Here is a 20,512-nt window from a genome sequence, read left to right on the forward strand (position 1 = left end):
TGGTGTAGCGATGAATCCATGTCTCACAGTAAAGCATGACGCAACCCAAGAACCCCAAACCCCATAGCCTAATAGTTTCACAAGTTTTCAATACCCACTACGCATTAAAATAATATTTAAATGAAATAATTTTAAAAATAAAAATGTAAAGAATAAAGCCTGACTGGTTAATGGCATGAGCCCCACTCCTTCCCATTTTATCAGTGTCATTTGCACAATGCCTCCTCTCATAAGGCCATCGTTCAAGCCGGCTAGAGCGGTGTTCCAAGCCCGTCATTTTACAGATCAGCAGGGGTGTTGCCCTGTTACACATAGCCTAAAGACTCCATCGTGAATGGTCTTTGAGTGAAAAAAAGTGTGAGTTGTTTGCGGCTCACACTCATTTTAGAGAGAACCAGAGTTCTTACCATGAGAATCTAGCCTATCCACTATATTAAAAAGTAAATAAGGCCCAAGGCCTTCCGTCTTATGAAATGTTTTTTCTTTGCTAGACATCCCATCACCATTCAGTAAGTTACCATCATAAAAATGCCAAGTAAATAAGTCACCCAATCCTTCCCCAACACCACCTCAAACTTCCCCCAAACCAAAACCAAAACCTAATCCAAACACACCTCAATTGATGAACAAACTTACAGTCTGTTGGATCAAAGATCTTAATGCGTCACCTACCTCAATTTCTCGTTATTAATTCTAATGCACACCGGAAGAAGAACAAGACGCCATTGTTTACTATGATTTTATGTCAGTCAACTTGAGGGATGCTTGTAATTTTCCAAAGCAGAGATCTTCCGTCATCCTCGTCGTCGAATTGAGTTGCTTCGGAGCCCCGATCGTTGTCGTCATCCATGGCAGTTGTGATGTGAAGAAGATTATTATGGTGAAGAAAGTGTGAGTGAAGGTTTCGAGGAGTTTGGTTCTTGTTGTTGTGGAAAGTTTTGGTCTTTGTTGAGAAGAAGAAAAGCCATGATAAGGTTTTGGGTGTTCTTGTGGAGAAGATGAGATGATGGAGTTACAGGGGGAAGAGAGAAGAAAAAGAGAAGAAGGTGGGGGTGGGGTTGTTATTTTGTTTTTATAATGGAGTAGGTCCCACAAATAAATAAATCTATTTAATATGTTATGTTATTTTGTTTTATAGTAAGGGTACTTTTGTTATTTCACACTCACTTAACTGAGAAAACTAACTGATGTTAGGCCTAGAGACTATCCAAGAATGAAATTGCAAAAGTTGAGAACAATAGATATAATTTAAAAAAGTTAGAAACTAAAGGTGAAAAAGGGCAAACCACAGCGAGCATTTTTCTCGTTAAAAAATAAATACAAGTAGGAGGACCAAACTTATAAAATACCCAAAAAGGTTTTTAGCTCCGATGGCACTAATCCCAATTCAAAATCCAAAACCCTCTTTCCATTTCCCCCCTTTGTAAACAATTATCCATTTTGAATCTCAAATTCGATTCATTCTCAGACTCAATGGATGCCGATGAATCTAAATGTGAAGCTGAAGGAGCTGTCTTAAAAGGAGTTCCGGCTTACGGCGGCAAATATATCCATTACACCGTACTCGGAAACCTATTTGAAGTTTCTTCTAAATATGTTCCTCCGATTCAGCCTGTCGGCCGTGGTGCTTACGGCATCGTTTGGTATGTTCGTCTTATTCTGTTTGTGCTTATCAAGTTTGATTTTATTTGGATATGTATTGCTCGCTTTTGTTTAGCTGAAATTTGCAGCGTTTTGAGTTCGGTTATTAGTGTTATGATTAGATCTTATGATTAGTATGGATTTTAATTGGTGTTAACTTTATTATGTGAATTTTCTAAGAATGGAAACTTAGGGGTTTGAGGTAAGTGATTTGAAGTGAATATTGTTGCGGTTTTCTTTAATTGGAAATGTTGGACAACTGAAAGATAAACTGATGTTGATGAACTTAATTTAGCTCGATAGGGAGCCAGGTGGTCAAAGGCGCTATGCGCAAAAAAAGGTGTACACCTGACCACCCGAGACAAGCAAGGTGCGCGCGCACACACACATAGATATAATAGATGTAGGCGCTTTGAGTGTGTTTGTGGCGCTTAAGCTGAGGGCCCAGGTTTGACTACTATGATAGTGAGTTCTTTTGGTTATGAACTGAAGATACCATAATAACTAAATGAAATTAGTAATTTATTTTTAGTCATTAGAGAAGCCCAGTTTCTTGAAAGCGGTTCTTGTTTCTTTAAAGTTGATGCATTATGCATGAACTGAATATGTGAATCGAGTGAAAATAAACTCTGAAGTTGATGAAGAAAAGCTAGCTTAGTGAGTTTCTCTGGCTGGAACTAAGATTTAGCCTAAAAGATAAATAAATTAAGCATTTTGTTGTATAAATCAATGGAAGTATCCTGTTTCTTTAATTGTACCATTTTTTTACTTGTTTTTTTTTTTTAATCTTGTGAAACTCGGGTCACTGAGTATATGGATTAGAGAATAGTTTCTGCAACTGGCTCATGAGAAAGTTTCCGTTTGGGTATTGTTGCTAAATCATCATATTTTGCTGATTAAGTTACTGTTATTGAACTAACGGTATCCACTGGTGAAAGCAAAATAGTGATTGTCCTGCTTATTGTCTCCCCAGCTGCGTATTCCTTACAAACATTGTCATTGTTGTTTTGTTTTCTATTAATATAAATTAATCATTTGCTTTTGTTTACTTATTGTAGTTGTGCTAAAAATGCTGACACTAAGGAAGAGGTTGCAATCAAGAAAATAGGGAATGCATTCGACAACAATATTGATGCCAAAAGGACTTTACGGGAAATCAAACTCCTCTGTCATATGGATCATGAGAATGTATGTACATCCCCATATCGATTACAATTTCTTTTTTTTTTTTTTTAAAATGCTCCCTACTCATAGTATATAATACACAAATATATCGTAGGTTATCAAAATTAAGGACATCATACGCCCACCAGATAAAAACAAGTTTAACGATGTTTACATTGTGTACGAGTTAATGGATACCGATCTTCATCAGATTATTCGCTCTTCTCAGGCATTAACAGATGACCACTGTCAGGTTAGTTTATGCATTTCTCTCTTTTTAATTTTTTTTTTGAAATAAATTGCTAATGTATATGATGGTTGCATTACAAATGGCAGTACTTTCTATATCAACTACTACGCGGCTTAAAATACGTACACTCTGCAAATGTTTTGCACCGTGATCTGAAACCAAGCAACTTGCTTCTGAACGCAAATTGTGACCTCAAGATTTGCGACTTTGGGCTCGCAAGAACTACATCCGAGACAGATTTCATGACTGAGTATGTCGTGACAAGATGGTATCGAGCCCCTGAATTGTTGCTTAACTGCTCCGAGTATACCGCAGCTATCGATATCTGGTCAGTCGGTTGCATTTTAATGGAAATTGCTTTGCGGGAACCTCTGTTTCCTGGTAAAGATTACGTTCAGCAGTTGGTTCTTATAACCGAGGTAATTGTAATTAGGAGTGTGCACGTTTCGGTTCGGTTTTAAACCGTTTGGTTTCGGTTTTAGCAATGTTTCGGGTTTTTTTTTGGAACAAATTTACGTAAGATTCAAAAATAAAAAGTATCATCCAAGGTTTAAGAATCTTTCTTAAATGTTTACATTTAAGTTATTATATTTAACCTTTTTAATTAATATTGTTCACATGAACCTAGCCTTCTAATCTATTTTTATTATTCTCCAAAGTTTTTGTTAAGACATTTTATTTTATAATACTTTGAAAATCATTAAATTTTTATGTTAAATTTTGTTATTTCTTGTAGGCAATGGTTAAATCATTTCAAAGATAAATAAACATGCTATTTTTTTTTTATAAATACTTAACATTCAAGAATAGATTTAATAATTCTTAAATCAATATATAAAAAACATAAAAGTTGACTTTTTAACTTACTCGGTTCAGTTAGGTTTTTTTTTCGGTTTTCATAAAATCCAAAACCGTAACCAAACCGTAAATTTTGGTTCGTTTTTTTTTTTCGGATTTTTGTGTGGTTCGGTTTTTTTAGTTCGGTCAAATCCGTTTTTTTTTTGGTTTTTTCAGTTCGGTTAACCCCTAATTGTAATAGTATTGTCTCTCGAATCATAATTAATGCTGAAAGTCTCCTTAACGTATACAGCTTCTAGGCTCACCGGATGATTCGGATCTTCGATTTCTGAGAAGCGATAATGCGCGAAAGTATGTCAAACAGCTTCCTCACGTCCCAACGAAGACTTTTCAAGAGAAGTTTCCAAATCTATCGCCACTAGTGTTGGATCTTGCAGAGAAGATGTTAGTTTTTGATCCGTCTAAACGCATAAGTGGTAAGCATTCTTATTTTACTACAAAAGTTATCATAAAAAGACAATGTTGGTTCTTGATATCTGATCCAGATTACACTTTCGTAACATGATCTTTAAAGTTGAAGATGCGCTTAATCACCCGTTCTTGCAAAGTTTACACGAGATAAATGAGGAGCCTACTTGTTCGTCGCCTTTTGCGTTTGATTTTGAACAAGCGTCTTTAAGTGAGGAAGATGTTAAGGAACTCATTTGGAAAGAAACTTTGAACTTCAATCCTGATAGTGATAGCGCAGTGGCTGAGTAATCTTGTTTTCGAAATTCTTTGATTTGTCCGTTGAGGTATGATTCATATAGTTTTATTGGAATATATACGATATTTTTATTAAATTAGCTAATGTGACACTTTTTTTGTGTGAAGGGAAACAAAGGATATTGATGAAGATGATCTATTCCTTTATGGCAAATCATGAGAATATCACTTAGTGGCTTGTATTTTGTGCATTGAGAGTTGTATATCCATGTGGAGTATATGTGTTCTTGCTTTGGAGATGGTCAGATGGCATAGTCTTGATTGTTCATGTATTTGAACAAGTGGTTTCATAAGCATTGGTTTTGTTTTGATTTAAATTTATAAGATATATTTGAAGAGGTGTTTTTGAGATTTTGGCATTGATAAAAGTAAGTTTTTCGTCGCAATTTATAAGTTTTAAAGCAGAATCCAGCTTCGTTTTTATGTATGATCATATACACTGTAGAGTGCCTATTTTTCGATGATCTCTTTTGGATGTATATTTATATTTCAGTGATCTACATGATAGTCATGTTTATACAAATAATAAATCCATCTCGGATGGGCATGAATGGGTCGATTTGGGTTGGTATTAATATTTGGTGTTTTTACCTTCTTACCAGGTTTTAAGTTTGGTTAATAATAGATTAATAGTTAATTAGTTGTATTGCCATGTGTTTGGGTTAGAACTTATGTGTCAATAGAGATGAACAAGAAACCGGTTGGGAACCGACCGCAACTGAAACCGGTTTGGAACCGATTCCATACAAACTGGTTCGGTTTGGTATAGAAATTGTAGGTTTGGGATCAGTTCCCCTTCTCAACGCCAAAAACCAAACCGGTAAGAAAAACCAGTCCATTTATGTAACATAAATGTTATATTATTCAACTTTTTTAGAAATTTTATAAAAAAAACCAGTTATTTTTATCTTAAATTAGTTCCACAACTATAAAAAATAATAAAATTCATATTTTATGTTTGCTTTAAAACTTTTTTGTTGTCAACACGGTTCAAATAAGTGCCCTCAAAAACCGGTTTACAAACCGAAATTAAAACTGAACCGAAAACTAATTGAAACCGAACTGAAATCGGTGTTTTAAACCAACAAAACTGGGGCAAAACCGAACCGGTTTGACTTGGAACCGGTCAAAGTCAAAACCTGTTTGTGTTCAGGGAAAAAAACGCTGTAGGTTCATAGTGTTAACATAAAGCAGTACCATAAAAATTATATATAATTATCACATACAATAGAACAATCTTATTAACAATAAAATTTAGTATTCCAGATGTAATACTCTATCTGAATTGAAACGAATAGACGTCACTTTTACATGAGCCAAAGACAATAAATCTGACTAAAACTTGGATTATAAAACTCTTAAATTCCATTTATCATCTAATTCTCTAGGTTCATACTTTTCACTGCCTGCCTGAAAACAGTTATGAATGTTTTGAGCATCACATATTCACATGCATGAATTATGCCTTCTATTATTATAGTTTTCTAAACATAAACGCACAAATACATAACTTTGCATACATTGTAGTAATTTACGTTGGTGAGGGAGGGCGTATTAGAACTTAATGACTTGCTTAGGTTGGCTCCCGTGCTTTCCAAGCGCCTTATCTAATGCTGCGTGGAATTCACTGAAAGGAGTAAGCTCTATGCTGCAAAATCGACAACTTTGAGCATCAATACTAATAAAAGACAAATACATTATACACATCATACGGTCTCTATTTTTTAAGGAAAGATCCACAGAAACACATAAATAAATGGCTTACTCGTATTTCAATTTTCCTTCACGAATTAAGCCCAAAAGGTAATCCACCATTTCTCTAGATGCTTCTGTGTTACCAGAACTTATCCATTTTTGCAACCAAAATCCTTTCAAGGAAAGCTCCTGCAATATAGCTATCGTTAGGATAAACATGCATACATGAAACGACAATTGTATTTGCAAGTATATATTTTAAAGAGTAAAATGCCATTTCCGTCCCTGAGGTTTGGCCAGTTTTGCTACTTTTGTCCAAAGGTTTGTTTTTTCACATCTGGATCCAAAAGGTTTGAAATCTTGTCATTTTCATCCGGCTCGTTAACTCCATCCATTTTTTCTTCGTTAAGTCAGGAGTATTTCTGTCTTTTTGTTAACTTAAAGGGCAATTTACTCTTTCCAGGGGTATTTGGCCTTTTTTACATAAAGTGAAAAAAAAAAAACGAATTGCCCTTTAAGTTAACCAAAAAGATGGAAATACCCCTGACTTAACGGAGAAAAACGGATGGAGTTAACGAACCGGGTGAAAATGACAAGATTTCAAACCTTTTGGATCCAGATAAGAAAAAACAAACCTTTGGACGAAAGTCGCAAAACTAGCTGAACCTCAGGGACAAAATGGCATTTTTACTCTATTTTTCATAATGCATGAAACACATTCATTAAACAGAAAATCAGTGAATGATAAAATTGTTTACATACTTTAAATATGAAGGATGAAGTTGATACGGTTATAGGCTTCTTAGACATGCCGCCGTAAGTCACCATCGTTCCACCCTGCCTGAAACCATTATTAGTGTTCTGAATGAAGGAACACCTTTAGACGGATTAAAATACATATAACCTAACCTCACCTTAAGAACTTGAGAACCAGAGAAGCAGCATTACCGCCAACACAATTTAACCCTAGAGCAGGTTCAGGTACATTATCCTAAAACAAGAATGACAAGTGTCAGAAAGAATATACAAAATAAAAACTTTAGTCGGTTTCTATTAAGAACATACCAAAAGACTCTTGACATTTTTAACATTCAGCTGGCTCTCAGTATACACTTGATCAGCACCAAGTTTCGTAAGCTTCTCTTTCGCCTCATCTGAGCCGCTCCTACAAGTTAGCAAAATCCATAAAGCAGTTAAAGAAACAGTTCAAAAGATAGACTAATATGGAAGATAGTTTATTGACCTGTCTCTTATAATGTTGATAGTATGAATGCCACGCAGTTTAGCTAGCTGGATGACACATTGCCCAACCATGCTGGTTGCTCCATTTTGCACAATTGCATCCCCTATTCATATTTAGACTAAAATTCATCAGGTAAACGCACATTAGAATTGCAAATTCAGTGTAACCGGAAATTGTAGCACCTGATTTGAGGTCCACGAAGTCCTCCACCATCCTTAAGGCAGTCAACGGGTTAATAGTGACTGTGGCAGCATATTCCACTGGCGTACGTCTATCAAATTTGTGCCAGAAACTTTTATCTCTAACAACATGTGTCTGCCATGCCCCTAAATAAAATACATTTTGCAATTTGTTATCAGCATAGAGTTTATAACATTTGAAGGAAAACCTTATGAAACACTTCACTAAATTCTTTGTATCAAGAAACTATCGTTATCAAAACGTGACATTAGCTATACAACTAACAAAACATTTATATCCAAACTCATGATAGCAAGAGTTTACCAGGTGACGGTGGAGACGCCATAACCAAATCACCCGGAGAAAGACCTTGTACTGCTTCGCCTACAGAGTGGACTTCTCCAACACCCTCATATCCCCCTACGGCAGGAAGCGGCGGCCTCACAGGGTACACACCTACAACACAACATAAAAACCCAATGTACATATATCCAAACAATCATATGATCTTACAGAATTAAAAAACACTCATTAGCAGTGTCTTTGTTCACAGAGACATTTCCACAAACAGGTGGGCTACATGTAATAGATGCGGTAAAGAATCTAGTTGCACGAATGGTGAACCGCTTGAATTTCATACAGCTACAACATATAGTAACAAACTAACAACTAACAACCAAATAAGCGATTAATAGATTAAGCTACAAACCTTCAATTCTGTTAATATCGGACGGATTGATGGGAGACGCGAGCATTTTAACACAGACGTCGTTTGCTTTGATTTCAACCGGTGGAAGTTCGATTATTCTGCATACAGGTTTAAAAAAGTTAGGTTTTGATAATTGAATAATAACAATAGAAGGTAGATGAATAAGAGCGGATATTATTATGTTACTTTGTGACGGTGTCTGGTGGACCGTGGTTGTCGTAGAAGACAGCTTTAGACGGTGGTGACATGAGGGTGGAAAATGCCCTAACCATGCCGGATGTTTTTAGACTGATAAACCTCGCACACGCCATTGATGTCGAGCTCAAACCTCTGTTCAGGGTTTAGTTTGAGTTTTGAGTTTGAGTTTTGAGTAGGGCTGTAAACGAACCGAACGAACACGAACAAGGTCGTGTTCGTGTTCGTTCGTTAAGGAAATAAATGTGTTCACGAACGGTTCATGAACACTTACCGAACGAGATTTTATGTTCGTGTTCGTTCATTAAGGAAATGAGCGTGTTCGCGAACGGTTCACGAACACAAATAAATTTGACGAAACCGACGAAAGATAAAGATAGATGGCCTAGAGAGTAGCACTCGAACTTGAATCCCTTTCTTGTGTAACGGAGGTCGATCGTATTCGCCGATGTAAATAATAAGAAATGAAAAGGAAATGATGCATAAACAAGGCGAAAGTAGGTTTCCTAATTTAATTGTTAGGGTAATAAAATAAATAAAAGTTTAATAATATAAAAAAAGTACAAATAAAATATAAGGGGCTGTTTGGTTACCCTCTTAATGAATCATTAAGAGGAAGACCTCTTATTCGGACAGAGGTGGGCTGTTTGGTTATGCCTCTTAATGGGAAATCTCTTAATGATTCAGTGCTGAATCATTCAGTTCTACTAACATGCTGAAAGAAAAAATAGACATTAGTTGCCCCTTTCACCTCTGATGCACAAAAAAACCCTAGCAGACAAAACCTCCGCCCCCCACCTCGTCTCCTCCTCTCCCCGTAAAAAATCGCCGCCCTCACCACCTCCCGCCGCCTCCTCCTCCTCTCCTCCTCACCACCTCCGCCGGCTCCTCCTCCTCTCCTCCTCACGACCTCCGGCCGCCGCCCTCACCACATCCGGTCGCCGCCCTCACCACCTCCTGCCGCCGCCCTCACCACATCCAGTCGCCGCCCTCACCACCTCCCGCCGCCTCCTCCTCCATCCCACCCAGGTTTGCTTATTGCCTTTTTTTTTATTAAACTGATTTTTTTATTAAACTGATTTTATTAAACTAATTTACTCATTATTTTGATGTAGTTAAGTTTGATTAGGTTTTTTTTATGGATTTGTTTATTTTTCTGAATTTTTTTGTTAGTTTTTTCTGATATTTTTTTCAATATTTTACTCATTATTATGTTCATTGATGTTATATGTAGAATGGTTATTTTGTATGTTGAAAATTCATAGATGTTATATGTAGAATGGTTATGTTCATTGATGTTATATGTAGAATGGTTATGTTCATTGATGTTATATGTAGAATGGTTATGTTCATTGATGTTATATGTAGAATGGTTATGTTCATTGATGTTATATGTAGAATGGTTATGTTCATTGATGTTATATGTAGAATGGTTATGTTCATTGATGTTACATGTAGAATGGTATGTTTGATTGTGGTTATCTTGTATGTTGAAATGGTAAAGAAATGGCAAAAAGGATTAGGATTAATTGGAAGCAAGAAGGTGTTGAAAAAACCTTTCTTGAAGCATGTGTTCATCAAATAACCGTTAATGGACGTGAAGGAAGTAGTCTTAAACAAGCGTCATGGAAAACTGTAGCTGAAAATTTGAAAACACAACATAATTTCATAGTGGAACAACGTCAAATGAAGAATCACTATGATTTTCTAAAAGGAAAATTTGCAGCTTGGTTAAAGCTTAAAAACAAAACCGGGAATGTCTATGATCCAGTTACAAACAGCTTTAACTTGTCAGAAGAAGAGTGGCAAATTGAGATGAAGGTATCTGTTTTATACTAATAATTAGTAGTGGTATATTTCATTAATTTTATAGTATTTTAAAATATTTCTTCACACAGTCTAACAAGTATGTAGAAGTGCGCCACTTGCTTTCCCCGAGCTTTGTTGTCAATTGTTTGTTGGTATTGGGTTTCATTAGCCTCGAGAATAAATGATGAAAGGATAAGAGACTTGAATTCGGCATTAACCGGTCATGAATACACGCAAGAATTATTGCATGGTACTTCTACACAATGTCATGAGATGATGCGTCTTTCACGTGATGCATTTATACTATTGTGCAATCATTTTAAACAAAAAAATTGGGTGCAAAGTAGTAGGTCAATAAGCTTGGAAGAAAAGTTGGCTATGTTTTTGATGGTCATTGGACATAATGAACGTTTTCGAATGGTTAAACGAAGGTTCCAACACTCAACGGAAACAATTCATAGATGTTTTCATGAGGTCCTAAAGGCAATGATGAATTTCGCAAGAGAAGTTATAGTTCCAACATCTTCTAATGTAAGCGCAAATAACTCCGAACGACATAGAAGGCTAAAAGAAATATTTCCTGGAGCAATAGGTGCCTTAGATGGAATTCTTATACATGCGATCGTGCCTGTTGATCAACAGACTCGTTACAGGGGAAGAGGAAAAGGTGAATGCTTTCAAAATGTATTAGCAATTTGTGACTTTGATATGATATTCACATTCGTATGGGCCGGATGGGAGGGCATTGCACATGATTCACGAGTTTTAAAAGAAGTTGCATTCAACCCAAATTCCGGCTTTCCTTTTCCGCCACCAGGTTTTTAACCAATCTTCAATGTTCATTTCATACATTATTTGTTTTTTATTTGATAGTTTTGATACAGATAAGTATTACCTTTGTGACGCTGCATACACCAACACTCGTGGATTTATGACTCCCTACCGTGGTACGAGGTATTGGTTAGCCGATTTTAGACGACAACGTGCGTTAACTAAGGAAGAAAGATTCAATCATGCTCACGCACAACTCAGAAATGTCATTGAACGTGCATACGGTGTTCTAAAGGCGAGATTCCCAATCCTAAAGCAAATGGCTCCCTTTTCTTTTCCAATACAAAGAGACATTGTGATTGCTTGTTTCGCCGTCCATAATTTTATAAGGAAATGCAATATTTATGATCAGTTATTTATGGACTATGATGAGAACACGATGTTTCATGAAATGCAAAGTGGGGAAAATGATGGCCTGCTAGTTCAAGACATAGAGTGGGGTTCACAAGGTATTGACTACATGACTTCTTTACGTAACCAGATTGCTAATCAGTTGCTTTCAAATGAATCAAATTAAAATTGTATGTAGAGTTGTGTTATTTGTATTTGGATTTCGTATGTTGTGTTGTTTTGTATTTGGATTTAAAGGATTGATGTGTAATTTGGATTTTCTAAGGCGTTTTGTATTTTTCTTTTAGAAATTTTCATAAATCTGTACACTATTCAGAGCTCTTGCCAAACAGATACATTTCATTCAACACATAATAGTTCAGAGGGGTAAAATAGTCATTCTACACAGTCATTCAGAGATACAACCAAACAGCTCTTAATGGTTCAGCACTTACTGGTTCAGAGCCTCTTACCCATTCAGGCCTCTTACTGGTTCAGCACTTACTGGTTCAGCACTTGCCAAACAGCCCCTAAGAAAGTACAAAGATCTTCAATTAAAACACAAACATACGAACATAAACGAACGCAAATCAACGAATGTTCATGAACACGTTCACGAACACCTTGCCGAACGTTCACGAACACAATCGAACGAACGAGACCTCTGTTCATGTTCGTTCATTTAACTAATCGAACGAAATTTTTTGTTCATGTTCGTTCGTTTAATAAACGAACGAACATAAACGAACTTCCCGCCGAACGGTTCACGAACTGTTCGCTGAACGTTCGGTTCGTTTACAGCCCTAGTTTTGAGTGTTTAGTACAAGAGTAAAGTGCAATTTTTGTTCCTTAGGTTTGTTATAATTAACAGGTTTCGTCCCTGAAGTTTAATTTACGTCTCTAGGCGGTTAACTTGTTAGTTTTTAAATGAAAGAGTTAAATGCCATTTTAGTCCCTCTGGTTTGAGCCATTTTGCCAGTTTATTCTAAAGGTTTCATTTTTCGCCTGTATGTCCAAAAAGGTTTCACCGTTGCCAGTGGCGAAGCTTGAGATTTCCGACCGGGGGGTCGAAAACGTATATACCAAAAATTTCTGTAAAATTGGGGGGTCAAAAACGTATATACCCAAAAATTTCTATACGAAAACTACATACTCTCCACTAACGAGCGAAAAGTTCGGGGGGTCGGCCGCCCCTCCCGCCCCCACAAAGCTACGCCCATGACCGTTGCCATTTTAGTTCACTGGGTTAACTTCATCCATTTTTTCTGGTAACGAGAAGGGCAATTCGGTCATTTTATATGGCCGAATTGCCCTTCTAGTTAACAGAATTACATATAAAATGACCGAATTACCCTTCTCGTTAACAGAAAAAATGGATGAAGTTAACCCAGTGAACTAAAATGGCAACGGTGAAAATTTTTTGGACCCACAGGCGAAAAATGAAACCTTTGGACTAAACTGGTAAAATGGCTCAAACCACAGGGACTAAAATGGCATTTAACTCTAAATGAAATTTCCCGAGCGAGTTACAATCTGTACAACAGTATCTGAAGGAGAGTAAGTACACAGAGAAAGAAGAAACAGTGGTTAATTTCCATATGTTAAGACCTTAGCATTCAGTGATACAGATCAAGGGTATGTTGAAAGTTTGATCTAACATTTACACGCTCACTATGTATACCAAAAGGAAAATAGTGAAGGATCAGAAAACATGAATATTGCTAACATTTAGCTACAATGATTTCAATGTTCGGTTTTGGAGTTTGTTGATCCATCTATTTTGGATGCTGGGAAACATATGAATCTTCTAACGCTCGGTTCAGGCATTGATCTGTCCCCATGGCATACGTACATGATGAGAAACTAGAGTACCCTTCTAGTAGTTTACAACTCAATAACCTCATTTGCTTGACAATTACCAACCCACAAGTATAGAGTTCCTTTCTCTTTAGCAGGCAAGACCCTACAACAATCCCTTCTTGGCGCCTGCGATATAAAAAAAGAAGCCGGTTAGAATATGGTTCACGCAGTTAAGATTCATAAGAGCCGTGTTCACACATCCCTACTTTGGCACATAAAACCTTTACATTTTACAAAATGAATATGAAAGAAAACATAGCGAAAAAGGGTACCTTTGTCCACCGATTACTATCTTCCTTTTTTAACACCACAATCGTATCTATCTTTTCGGGAGATTCCATACCCCATTTGCAATAAGGGTATTCTTCTCCATGAAGAGTATAAATCCCAATAATCTTATCTCTTGGTTTATCATACCTAGTTGTACTCATGTAATAAACAAAAGGCTTCTGGCACGGGTGCCTTGTAACAGGCCTAGTGTTGAATGCATATGCTGTATAGTCTAGTTTTCGGTACCAATTTAGGAATGTCCGAGCTGGTGTCTCAAGCTCTCTTGGAGACAGGATTCCGCGTACAATTTGGATCGCAAACCCCCATGACACCAAAATGGACCATTCTCTTTTCTTGTCATAGCAGATGGACTGCTGTATGATACTTGCAGAATCATACTTTGCTGATTCTAGCAAATGTTTGATGCCTTGTGCTCTAGTCATCCCAGGGAATATTGGGTCCACTACATCAAGATGGTGGAGTGAGACAAATGGAGTTACTGGATGGGCTGCTAATAGACCCAATAGACTCCCATGCACATCATACTGCACATTCGGGAAAACTAGAGATTAGTTTCTGAATCGTATATGTTAGAGGTGACAAAGCGGGAATCTTGGGTAACGGGTCAAAATGAGTAATATTTAGTAACCCAAATTAGGGATGCTGGTCGTGTTCGCAGGTTGGCGGGTGAACCTGAACATGACACGAACTCGAAAATCATGTCAAGCATAAGAACCCAAACACAACATGAATATTCATGGTTTGACAAAAAACACACTCGTTTAACCTAACTTGTTTTACTTTTCATTTTTTTCGCATATTATAATACTTTAAAATTACAAATATTTGCAAATGATACAAAACAATTACATTATAATACAAAATCTTATATTAATTTCTCTTTTATGTTTTAAATTTTAGCATAAAATATCCAATCATTTTAATTTATCACGTAAAACACAGTTTAAAAAATAATATAAAAACTAAATGGGTAAAACGGGTCAACCTGCAAACCTATTGGGTTCCCACGAACACGACTCATTTAGCTACACGTGTTGGCGGGCTTGACTTGAAACTGACTGGAACCATTTATGCTAAACCCAAACCCACAAATTGTATTTTAGTTGCATGTCATGTTAGAAATTCACTGGTATATATTTCTTCTAGGATAATACCAATTCTTGTATTATGTTAAACGTTTCTGGCAAAAACATGCATGCATGTTGGGTTATAAATTTTACAGATTTAGGTTAAAACTAACCTGATGAAACCCTAGTTCTTTGGTGAGTGGAACATTAAGTTCAGCCATACAAGCATGCATTCTATCATCACTCCCATAATAACCGGAATATCTTCGAAGACATCGGTCCTGCATCTTCTCCAACTCAACCGCCAACGGGTAACTAATCGCAAACCCACCGCCACCAAACGCCATCCCATACGAGAACAACATGTTCTGAATATGACTTTCTGACGTCGACCCAATATAAAAAAACTGATTATGATCATACTTAGACAAAATCCTAACTAAATTCTCCACAATAAACACAGTGTCATCATCTCCCATAACAAACCACCGCACATCTTCCATTCCCAACCGTAGTGTTTCCGATACCACTCTAGAAATCCTAATAGCGGATCGATCCCCGTCTGGATTTGTGTATGGAAACTTTGAGGTGTCGTTAGAGAGGTGGATGTCGGGTAGGTTATCGTCTTTGGTGGTTCTTACTCGCTTATCTAGCCAAACCGCCCCTCGTGTCTCCCCAGGCCGCCACCATAGCTTTAGATATTCCTTCCTGGTCTGCCATAGTCTCGACGAGGCTGCAATGCCGAATGCAATGTGTTTGAGCTCGGTTTGTGTTGGTTTGCTTGTGTTGCTTTGGAGGTTTTCGAGGCGGTTATCGGAATCTTGGCAGGTGGTTTTGTTGGTAAAGGTAGGGGCAGGCTCAAAGAGGATGGTGGAATAGTAGACAATGTAGAGGAAGAGTAGGGAAAGGAAGAGCCAGGAGACGGTGGAGTGGATGGTTGGGAGGTTAGGATGATGGCGGGGTGTGGCGGGTGCGGCAGGGGGCGGCATTACGGTGGTGGTTTTGGTTGGGCAGCATACGGCCCATTGCTAGAGCTAATTTGGGGTGATGTTTGGAGGAAAGGTAATAGGCATGGGGGGTTGGATGGAGGGAATGATTTGGATGGTGAGTGATTGTAGGATGATGTGAGGGGAACAATTAGAGATTTGTTACAAAATTTGTTGTTACCAATCAAAAAATATAGGGTCCAATAATTTTGCTTTTAACAAAATCCCTATCATACAATATGCAGGGGCAGATTTAGACATCATTTACGGGTTCCCAGGAACCCAGTCGATTTGGAAAAAAACGTTTTTTTATAGTGTAAACCTTGTATGATTTGGAAAAAAACGTTTTTTTGTAGTGTAAACCTTGTATGATTTGGAAAAAGGAACCCAGTGAAAAAATTGGCTGGATCCGCCACTGACAATATGCCAATGGGTATGAAATGTTATTGGTTAATGGGGTGCAAAACATCAAAGTTGTTCTCACCTTTGCATTTGTAGTAACAACTTCCATAGCGTTGAATGTTGATACTGTTGATTTTGAACTGTATGAGCTCTCATACTAAAAGTAAAAATAATTACTACTAATATTAATGTTAGATCGAGTTTACCACCATGTGCCAAGTAAGCACAACGACGTCCCAACACCGCTGCAAGGGTGCCATCAATGGCTTCGTTGTGTTTTTAGCGAGGCGCCAAACGTGGGAGGTTGTGGATTGTTATGAATTTGACCGTTTAGCAACGGTTATTTTATATAAAAAAAGTCAAACCTGATATATATAACACAAATCATTCAACCAAATCACATATAACCCAATCACAACTCACAAAAATATTCTAAACCCTCAAATAATTAAATGCCCAAAGGATGTATTACAAGAAAAAGTATTAGTCGGCAAGAAAATATGTCTCAGAGTGTTAGAGAAATGATGAATTATCATTGTCCACCCTCACATATATTTGAAAAGAGAGAATTGAGAAACGTAATATATACATGTATTATCTTGCATAACATGATCTTGAAGGACATGGGCAGGGCCTTTTGTGCCGACTTTGACAATACCTTTCAATCGATGAACCCACTACTAGACTACGCCTAGAAAGAAGCTATCCAAGTGAAGACACATGACAGTCGACAGGGAAACACACTTCAATCTTCGAGGGGATTTGGTTTAACATCTACGGAGTAACCGTGTTGACGACGACCATGGCAGCGAAGACAGGTAAATAATATTTTTTTAGTGCTTAGTTATAACGTGTCATGTTTGAATTTTAATATTTATATATTTATTTTATTTGTTGTTTAATTTTAATATAAAACTAAATTAAAATATAATTCTAAGTTAAAATAACACTAATAATTGATTAATGATGACAAAGGTTTTATGGGTTTTTATCCCACTGTATGCCTGTTAACAATGGATCCCAATTGAGTTGTCACCTACGTGGCGCTGATGTATCGTGTGGGGCTTTATCCCACACCACCTAACCTTATTGGTAAAGGGTTTTAGCGCCCCATATACATACAATTATATTATTTTGTGTAAACCTTCAAAGAATTAGTGACTATTAAACCATTAGTGGTCATGATTAAGAGTGACTATTAAACCATTAGTGTTAATGATTAACATAGGCAATTAAGATTGTGATTAAGGTGGAGGCTTAAGTATTCGATAATGATTTGAAAACCAGCGAGACACTAGTTCAATCGGCCGATTCAGTCTTCAAGACCGTTAAGAGGCAAGCATCCACGGTTTTGCGCAGGTTTATACGGTAAACTCAAAACTAGCATGTACATTTGTTTCATGTCTCCACTAGCTCATAACCGGATAAGTGAAACCAATGGTTCAAGCAAGAAAAATCCGATGTCAAAACAATAGTATTAAAAGATACAATTGATAGTATGAAAGAATTAATACATTAGGGTGTACGGGGTGTTCGCGGGGAGTGGGTGCGGTGAGGGTTGTCGCTGATCGGGAACACCGCCGCCATCAATGCGGGGACCCGAATCGGGGGGTGATTTAGGTGTGGAGTCACCGATGTTTATGCACGAGAATTGAGGAACGGTCATGAGGCAACGGTCAGATTTAAAAAAAAAAAAAAATTCACTTTTCTAAAACATATATAAATAACCATCTCATTCACTCCATTTTTTTATATTCAAACCATATCATTCTCACACATTTTTTATACTCTCCAACCACACCCACTTCACTTTTTATTTTTTATACTCTCAAACCACACCCCCTTCACACCGAGCAATGGAGAACCAACCCCGCGAGGCCAAGAAAAAAACTAAGGGACGGGTCTCGAAACCGTCTCGTGGTGGTTCGAGCGGTGCAAGTGCTCAACCACAACCCCCTTTCGGATACACTTCACAACCCCCGTTTTTTTTCCAACAACCTTCACAACCCTCGTTTTACAACACCCAACAACCCAATTTCGGCTATTTTCAAAATTTGTTATCAATGGACGCTCGGGATAAAAAGGGGAAAATGGTGAGCGAAAAATGGACAAAGGACCAAGAAGAGGCGTTGGCGAAGGCGTGGGTACATTGCTCTACCAACAAAAAAAAGGGCAATCAACAAAACCGCGATAGTTTTTGACGTAAGATTTTAGAGCATTTTAACAAAACTGTCGGTGGAAGTAACCGGACCGTTCATTAAGTACGGTCTAAATGGAACCCGATGATGACGAAAATAAACTTTTTCAACGGCCTATACCAACAAGCGGTAAAAATTATATTTTTTAACATTGTATATTTTTAATTTTTTTTGTCTAAGTTCATATTTTTTTATAACATGTAGGATCGTACACGAGGAAGCGGATGTAAGGATCTCGACGTGATGAAAGTCGCGTTAAAAGAATTTAAAGATAGATTTCCGAACGGTTTTCAACACATCGAGGCGTGGGAGGTCGTTCGAAGACACGAGAAATGGACCCAAGTCCCATTGTTGGGTGAGGAAGGTGAAGGTTCGGCACATAAAAGAAAGCCCGTTGACGTGGACCCTTCGATACCGGATATGAACGAAGACCCCTCGCCACAAAGACCACAACGGCGAGACAAGCGTCAAGCTACATCGTCCGAGGGAAGCTCGGCCGAGTTGGCGGCACAATTCAAAGTGTACACCGCCATGAAAGAAGCGAAGCAAGCGGTAGAATTGGAGGCGATCGAATTGAGGAAAAAAAGAGAGTCGGAGGCTCGCGAGCTCATATCGGAACAACGCGAGACGATGAAAAACTACAATTACGATCGAGATATGAAAACATTCCTTAAGCCGCACGACGATGTTCCGCCAAGTATGTTGCCGGTCATCCTCGCCCGAAAGCGCGAAATCGCTAACAAGTACGGGTGGCCATGCGATTTCTAAAATTTTAATTTTCTAGTTTTAATGTAATTTTTATTTTCTACTTTGAATGTGATTTTTATTTTCTAGTTTGAATGTATTTTTTTAAAATTTAATGAAATGTCTTTTATTTAATTTATAAACATGCATAATTTTACAAAAAAAAAAAAAAAAATCAAACTCACCTAAGAGGGGAGTGCCGCCATCAAAAAGGGGTATTAGGGGAGTATTAGAGGAGAGTTGACGTGGCAATAGTTGGTTGGTTGGGCGTAAGAGAGGGGACTCACCTCTTAGGTGAGCACCCCTTACACCCTTAGACTAGACTTGTTAAAGATTGTTGTTTCTTGCTTTTGCAACACTACATGAACTTTCACTGACGGCTACACCTCTGTCAGAAAGTTTTGTCGGTACATTACCAGCGGCGTCCATCAGAAAAAAAAACTAAATGAATTGTTTTTTATAAATACCACATAACCACGGTTATCCGTCAAAAATCTAATATGGAAATACAACTTGTCCGTGAACCATTATAAGAGGCTAATAATAGTCGGCACCATGCTTTTTCAGGTTTGATTCCCAAACATTTTACTGGTAATAGGTTTCTGATAGCTATTCCGTCACATATAAGATATTTCTGTAAAAAAACACGATCCCCAATGAATTAATGATTTGTTGTCTAGTTATAATCATCTCCAATGGAAATTTCAACAGGCTTCCGTCGGTGATTTTCTCAATATGTATGAGTTTCATGTTGCTTCAAAATCCCAAACTAATAAACTCGTTAGTAATATTGATTTGTTATCGTTTACGTCCCCGCACATGCCTCCCTTTTTATGCGACTAAATTGCACTTTACGTCCTTTATGTTTGAACGAATTTTCAGTGGTGCCCTTTAACTAACGAAATTACAGTGAATGTCCCTTATGTTACTGATTCTTATCAAGCGGTGTCTTACGCGGTGTCTTATGACTTATCCTAGTTAGTTTCTAACGTTAAATCTACCCAAGTGCTACTCATGTGAGGGCATAAGGGTCTTTTTACAATCTCCTTTAAAAACTATATTAAAAATAAATGAGTTATATATTTTTATATTTATATTTTTATACATACAACAATAAATACAAAACAATATTTCTCCCTCTTAATCTCTCTATCTTAATCTCTCTATAACCATCAACCAAAAACCCATCATTGACCACGCACCTCCCACCGCCATCTCCTTCACTAATGAACACCATCAATAAACAATAAATCTATTCAAATTCGGGGGTTTGCCGATGGTGGTATGGTGACGTAAGTGATGGCTGGCGGTGGAGGCCACCGATTCTTCAAATCTTTGTTCGATTTTGTGAAGC

General features: G+C 37.4%; 5 protein-coding genes across 6 annotated transcripts; 3 read left to right on the plus strand and 2 right to left on the minus strand.

The window, feature by feature from the left end:
* Nucleotides 1–1,363: 1,363 nt before the first annotated feature.
* Nucleotides 1,364–5,022, plus strand: LOC110865219 (mitogen-activated protein kinase homolog NTF6). Its single transcript, XM_022114444.2, has 7 exons — nt 1,364–1,643; nt 2,700–2,829; nt 2,921–3,058; nt 3,142–3,474; nt 4,146–4,329; nt 4,428–4,647; nt 4,727–5,022. The coding sequence occupies exons 1-6, from the start codon at nt 1,474–1,476 to the stop codon at nt 4,610–4,612; spliced, it is 1,140 nt and encodes a 379-aa protein (XP_021970136.1). The 5' UTR covers nt 1,364–1,473; the 3' UTR covers nt 4,613–4,647; nt 4,727–5,022.
* An 888-nt stretch (nt 5,023–5,910) lies between these two features.
* Nucleotides 5,911–8,803, minus strand: LOC110865218 (enoyl-[acyl-carrier-protein] reductase, mitochondrial). 2 transcript variants are annotated; one of them, XM_022114442.2, is made up of 11 exons: nt 8,632–8,803; nt 8,446–8,543; nt 8,061–8,192; nt 7,739–7,882; nt 7,557–7,659; nt 7,379–7,478; nt 7,228–7,304; nt 7,076–7,154; nt 6,384–6,502; nt 6,139–6,266; nt 5,911–6,028 (listed from the first exon to the last, which is right to left on the minus strand). In XM_022114442.2, exons 1-10 carry the CDS (start codon nt 8,754–8,756, stop codon nt 6,173–6,175), a joined length of 1,071 nt encoding a protein of 356 aa, XP_021970134.1. In that variant the 5' UTR covers nt 8,757–8,803; the 3' UTR covers nt 5,911–6,028; nt 6,139–6,172. The 2 variants fall into 2 exon arrangements, with proteins under 2 accessions (XP_021970134.1, XP_021970133.1); XM_022114441.2 differs by having other exon boundaries at nt 5,945–6,266.
* Nucleotides 8,804–10,645: 1,842 nt separating this feature from the next.
* Nucleotides 10,646–11,895, plus strand: LOC110944616. The gene is made up of 2 exons (XM_022186271.2): nt 10,646–11,266; nt 11,334–11,895. The coding sequence occupies exons 1-2, from the start codon at nt 10,723–10,725 to the stop codon at nt 11,795–11,797; spliced, it is 1,008 nt and encodes a 335-aa protein (XP_022041963.2). The 5' UTR covers nt 10,646–10,722; the 3' UTR covers nt 11,798–11,895.
* A 1,313-nt stretch (nt 11,896–13,208) lies between these two features.
* Nucleotides 13,209–15,888, minus strand: LOC110865217. Its single transcript, XM_022114440.2, has 3 exons — nt 15,002–15,888; nt 13,743–14,285; nt 13,209–13,596 (listed from the first exon to the last, which is right to left on the minus strand). The coding sequence occupies exons 1-3, from the start codon at nt 15,815–15,817 to the stop codon at nt 13,495–13,497; spliced, it is 1,461 nt and encodes a 486-aa protein (XP_021970132.1). The 5' UTR covers nt 15,818–15,888; the 3' UTR covers nt 13,209–13,494.
* A 2,395-nt stretch (nt 15,889–18,283) lies between these two features.
* On the plus strand, nt 18,284–19,251 carry LOC118479769. Its single transcript, XM_035974525.1, has 2 exons — nt 18,284–18,543; nt 18,619–19,251. The coding sequence occupies exons 1-2, from the start codon at nt 18,499–18,501 to the stop codon at nt 19,180–19,182; spliced, it is 609 nt and encodes a 202-aa protein (XP_035830418.1). The 5' UTR covers nt 18,284–18,498; the 3' UTR covers nt 19,183–19,251.
* The last annotated feature ends 1,261 nt before the right edge of the window (nt 19,252–20,512 follow it).

This window comes from Helianthus annuus, chromosome 6 (genome assembly GCF_002127325.2).
Source record: "Helianthus annuus cultivar XRQ/B chromosome 6, HanXRQr2.0-SUNRISE, whole genome shotgun sequence".
Taxonomy (NCBI): Eukaryota; Viridiplantae; Streptophyta; class Magnoliopsida; order Asterales; family Asteraceae; genus Helianthus; species Helianthus annuus.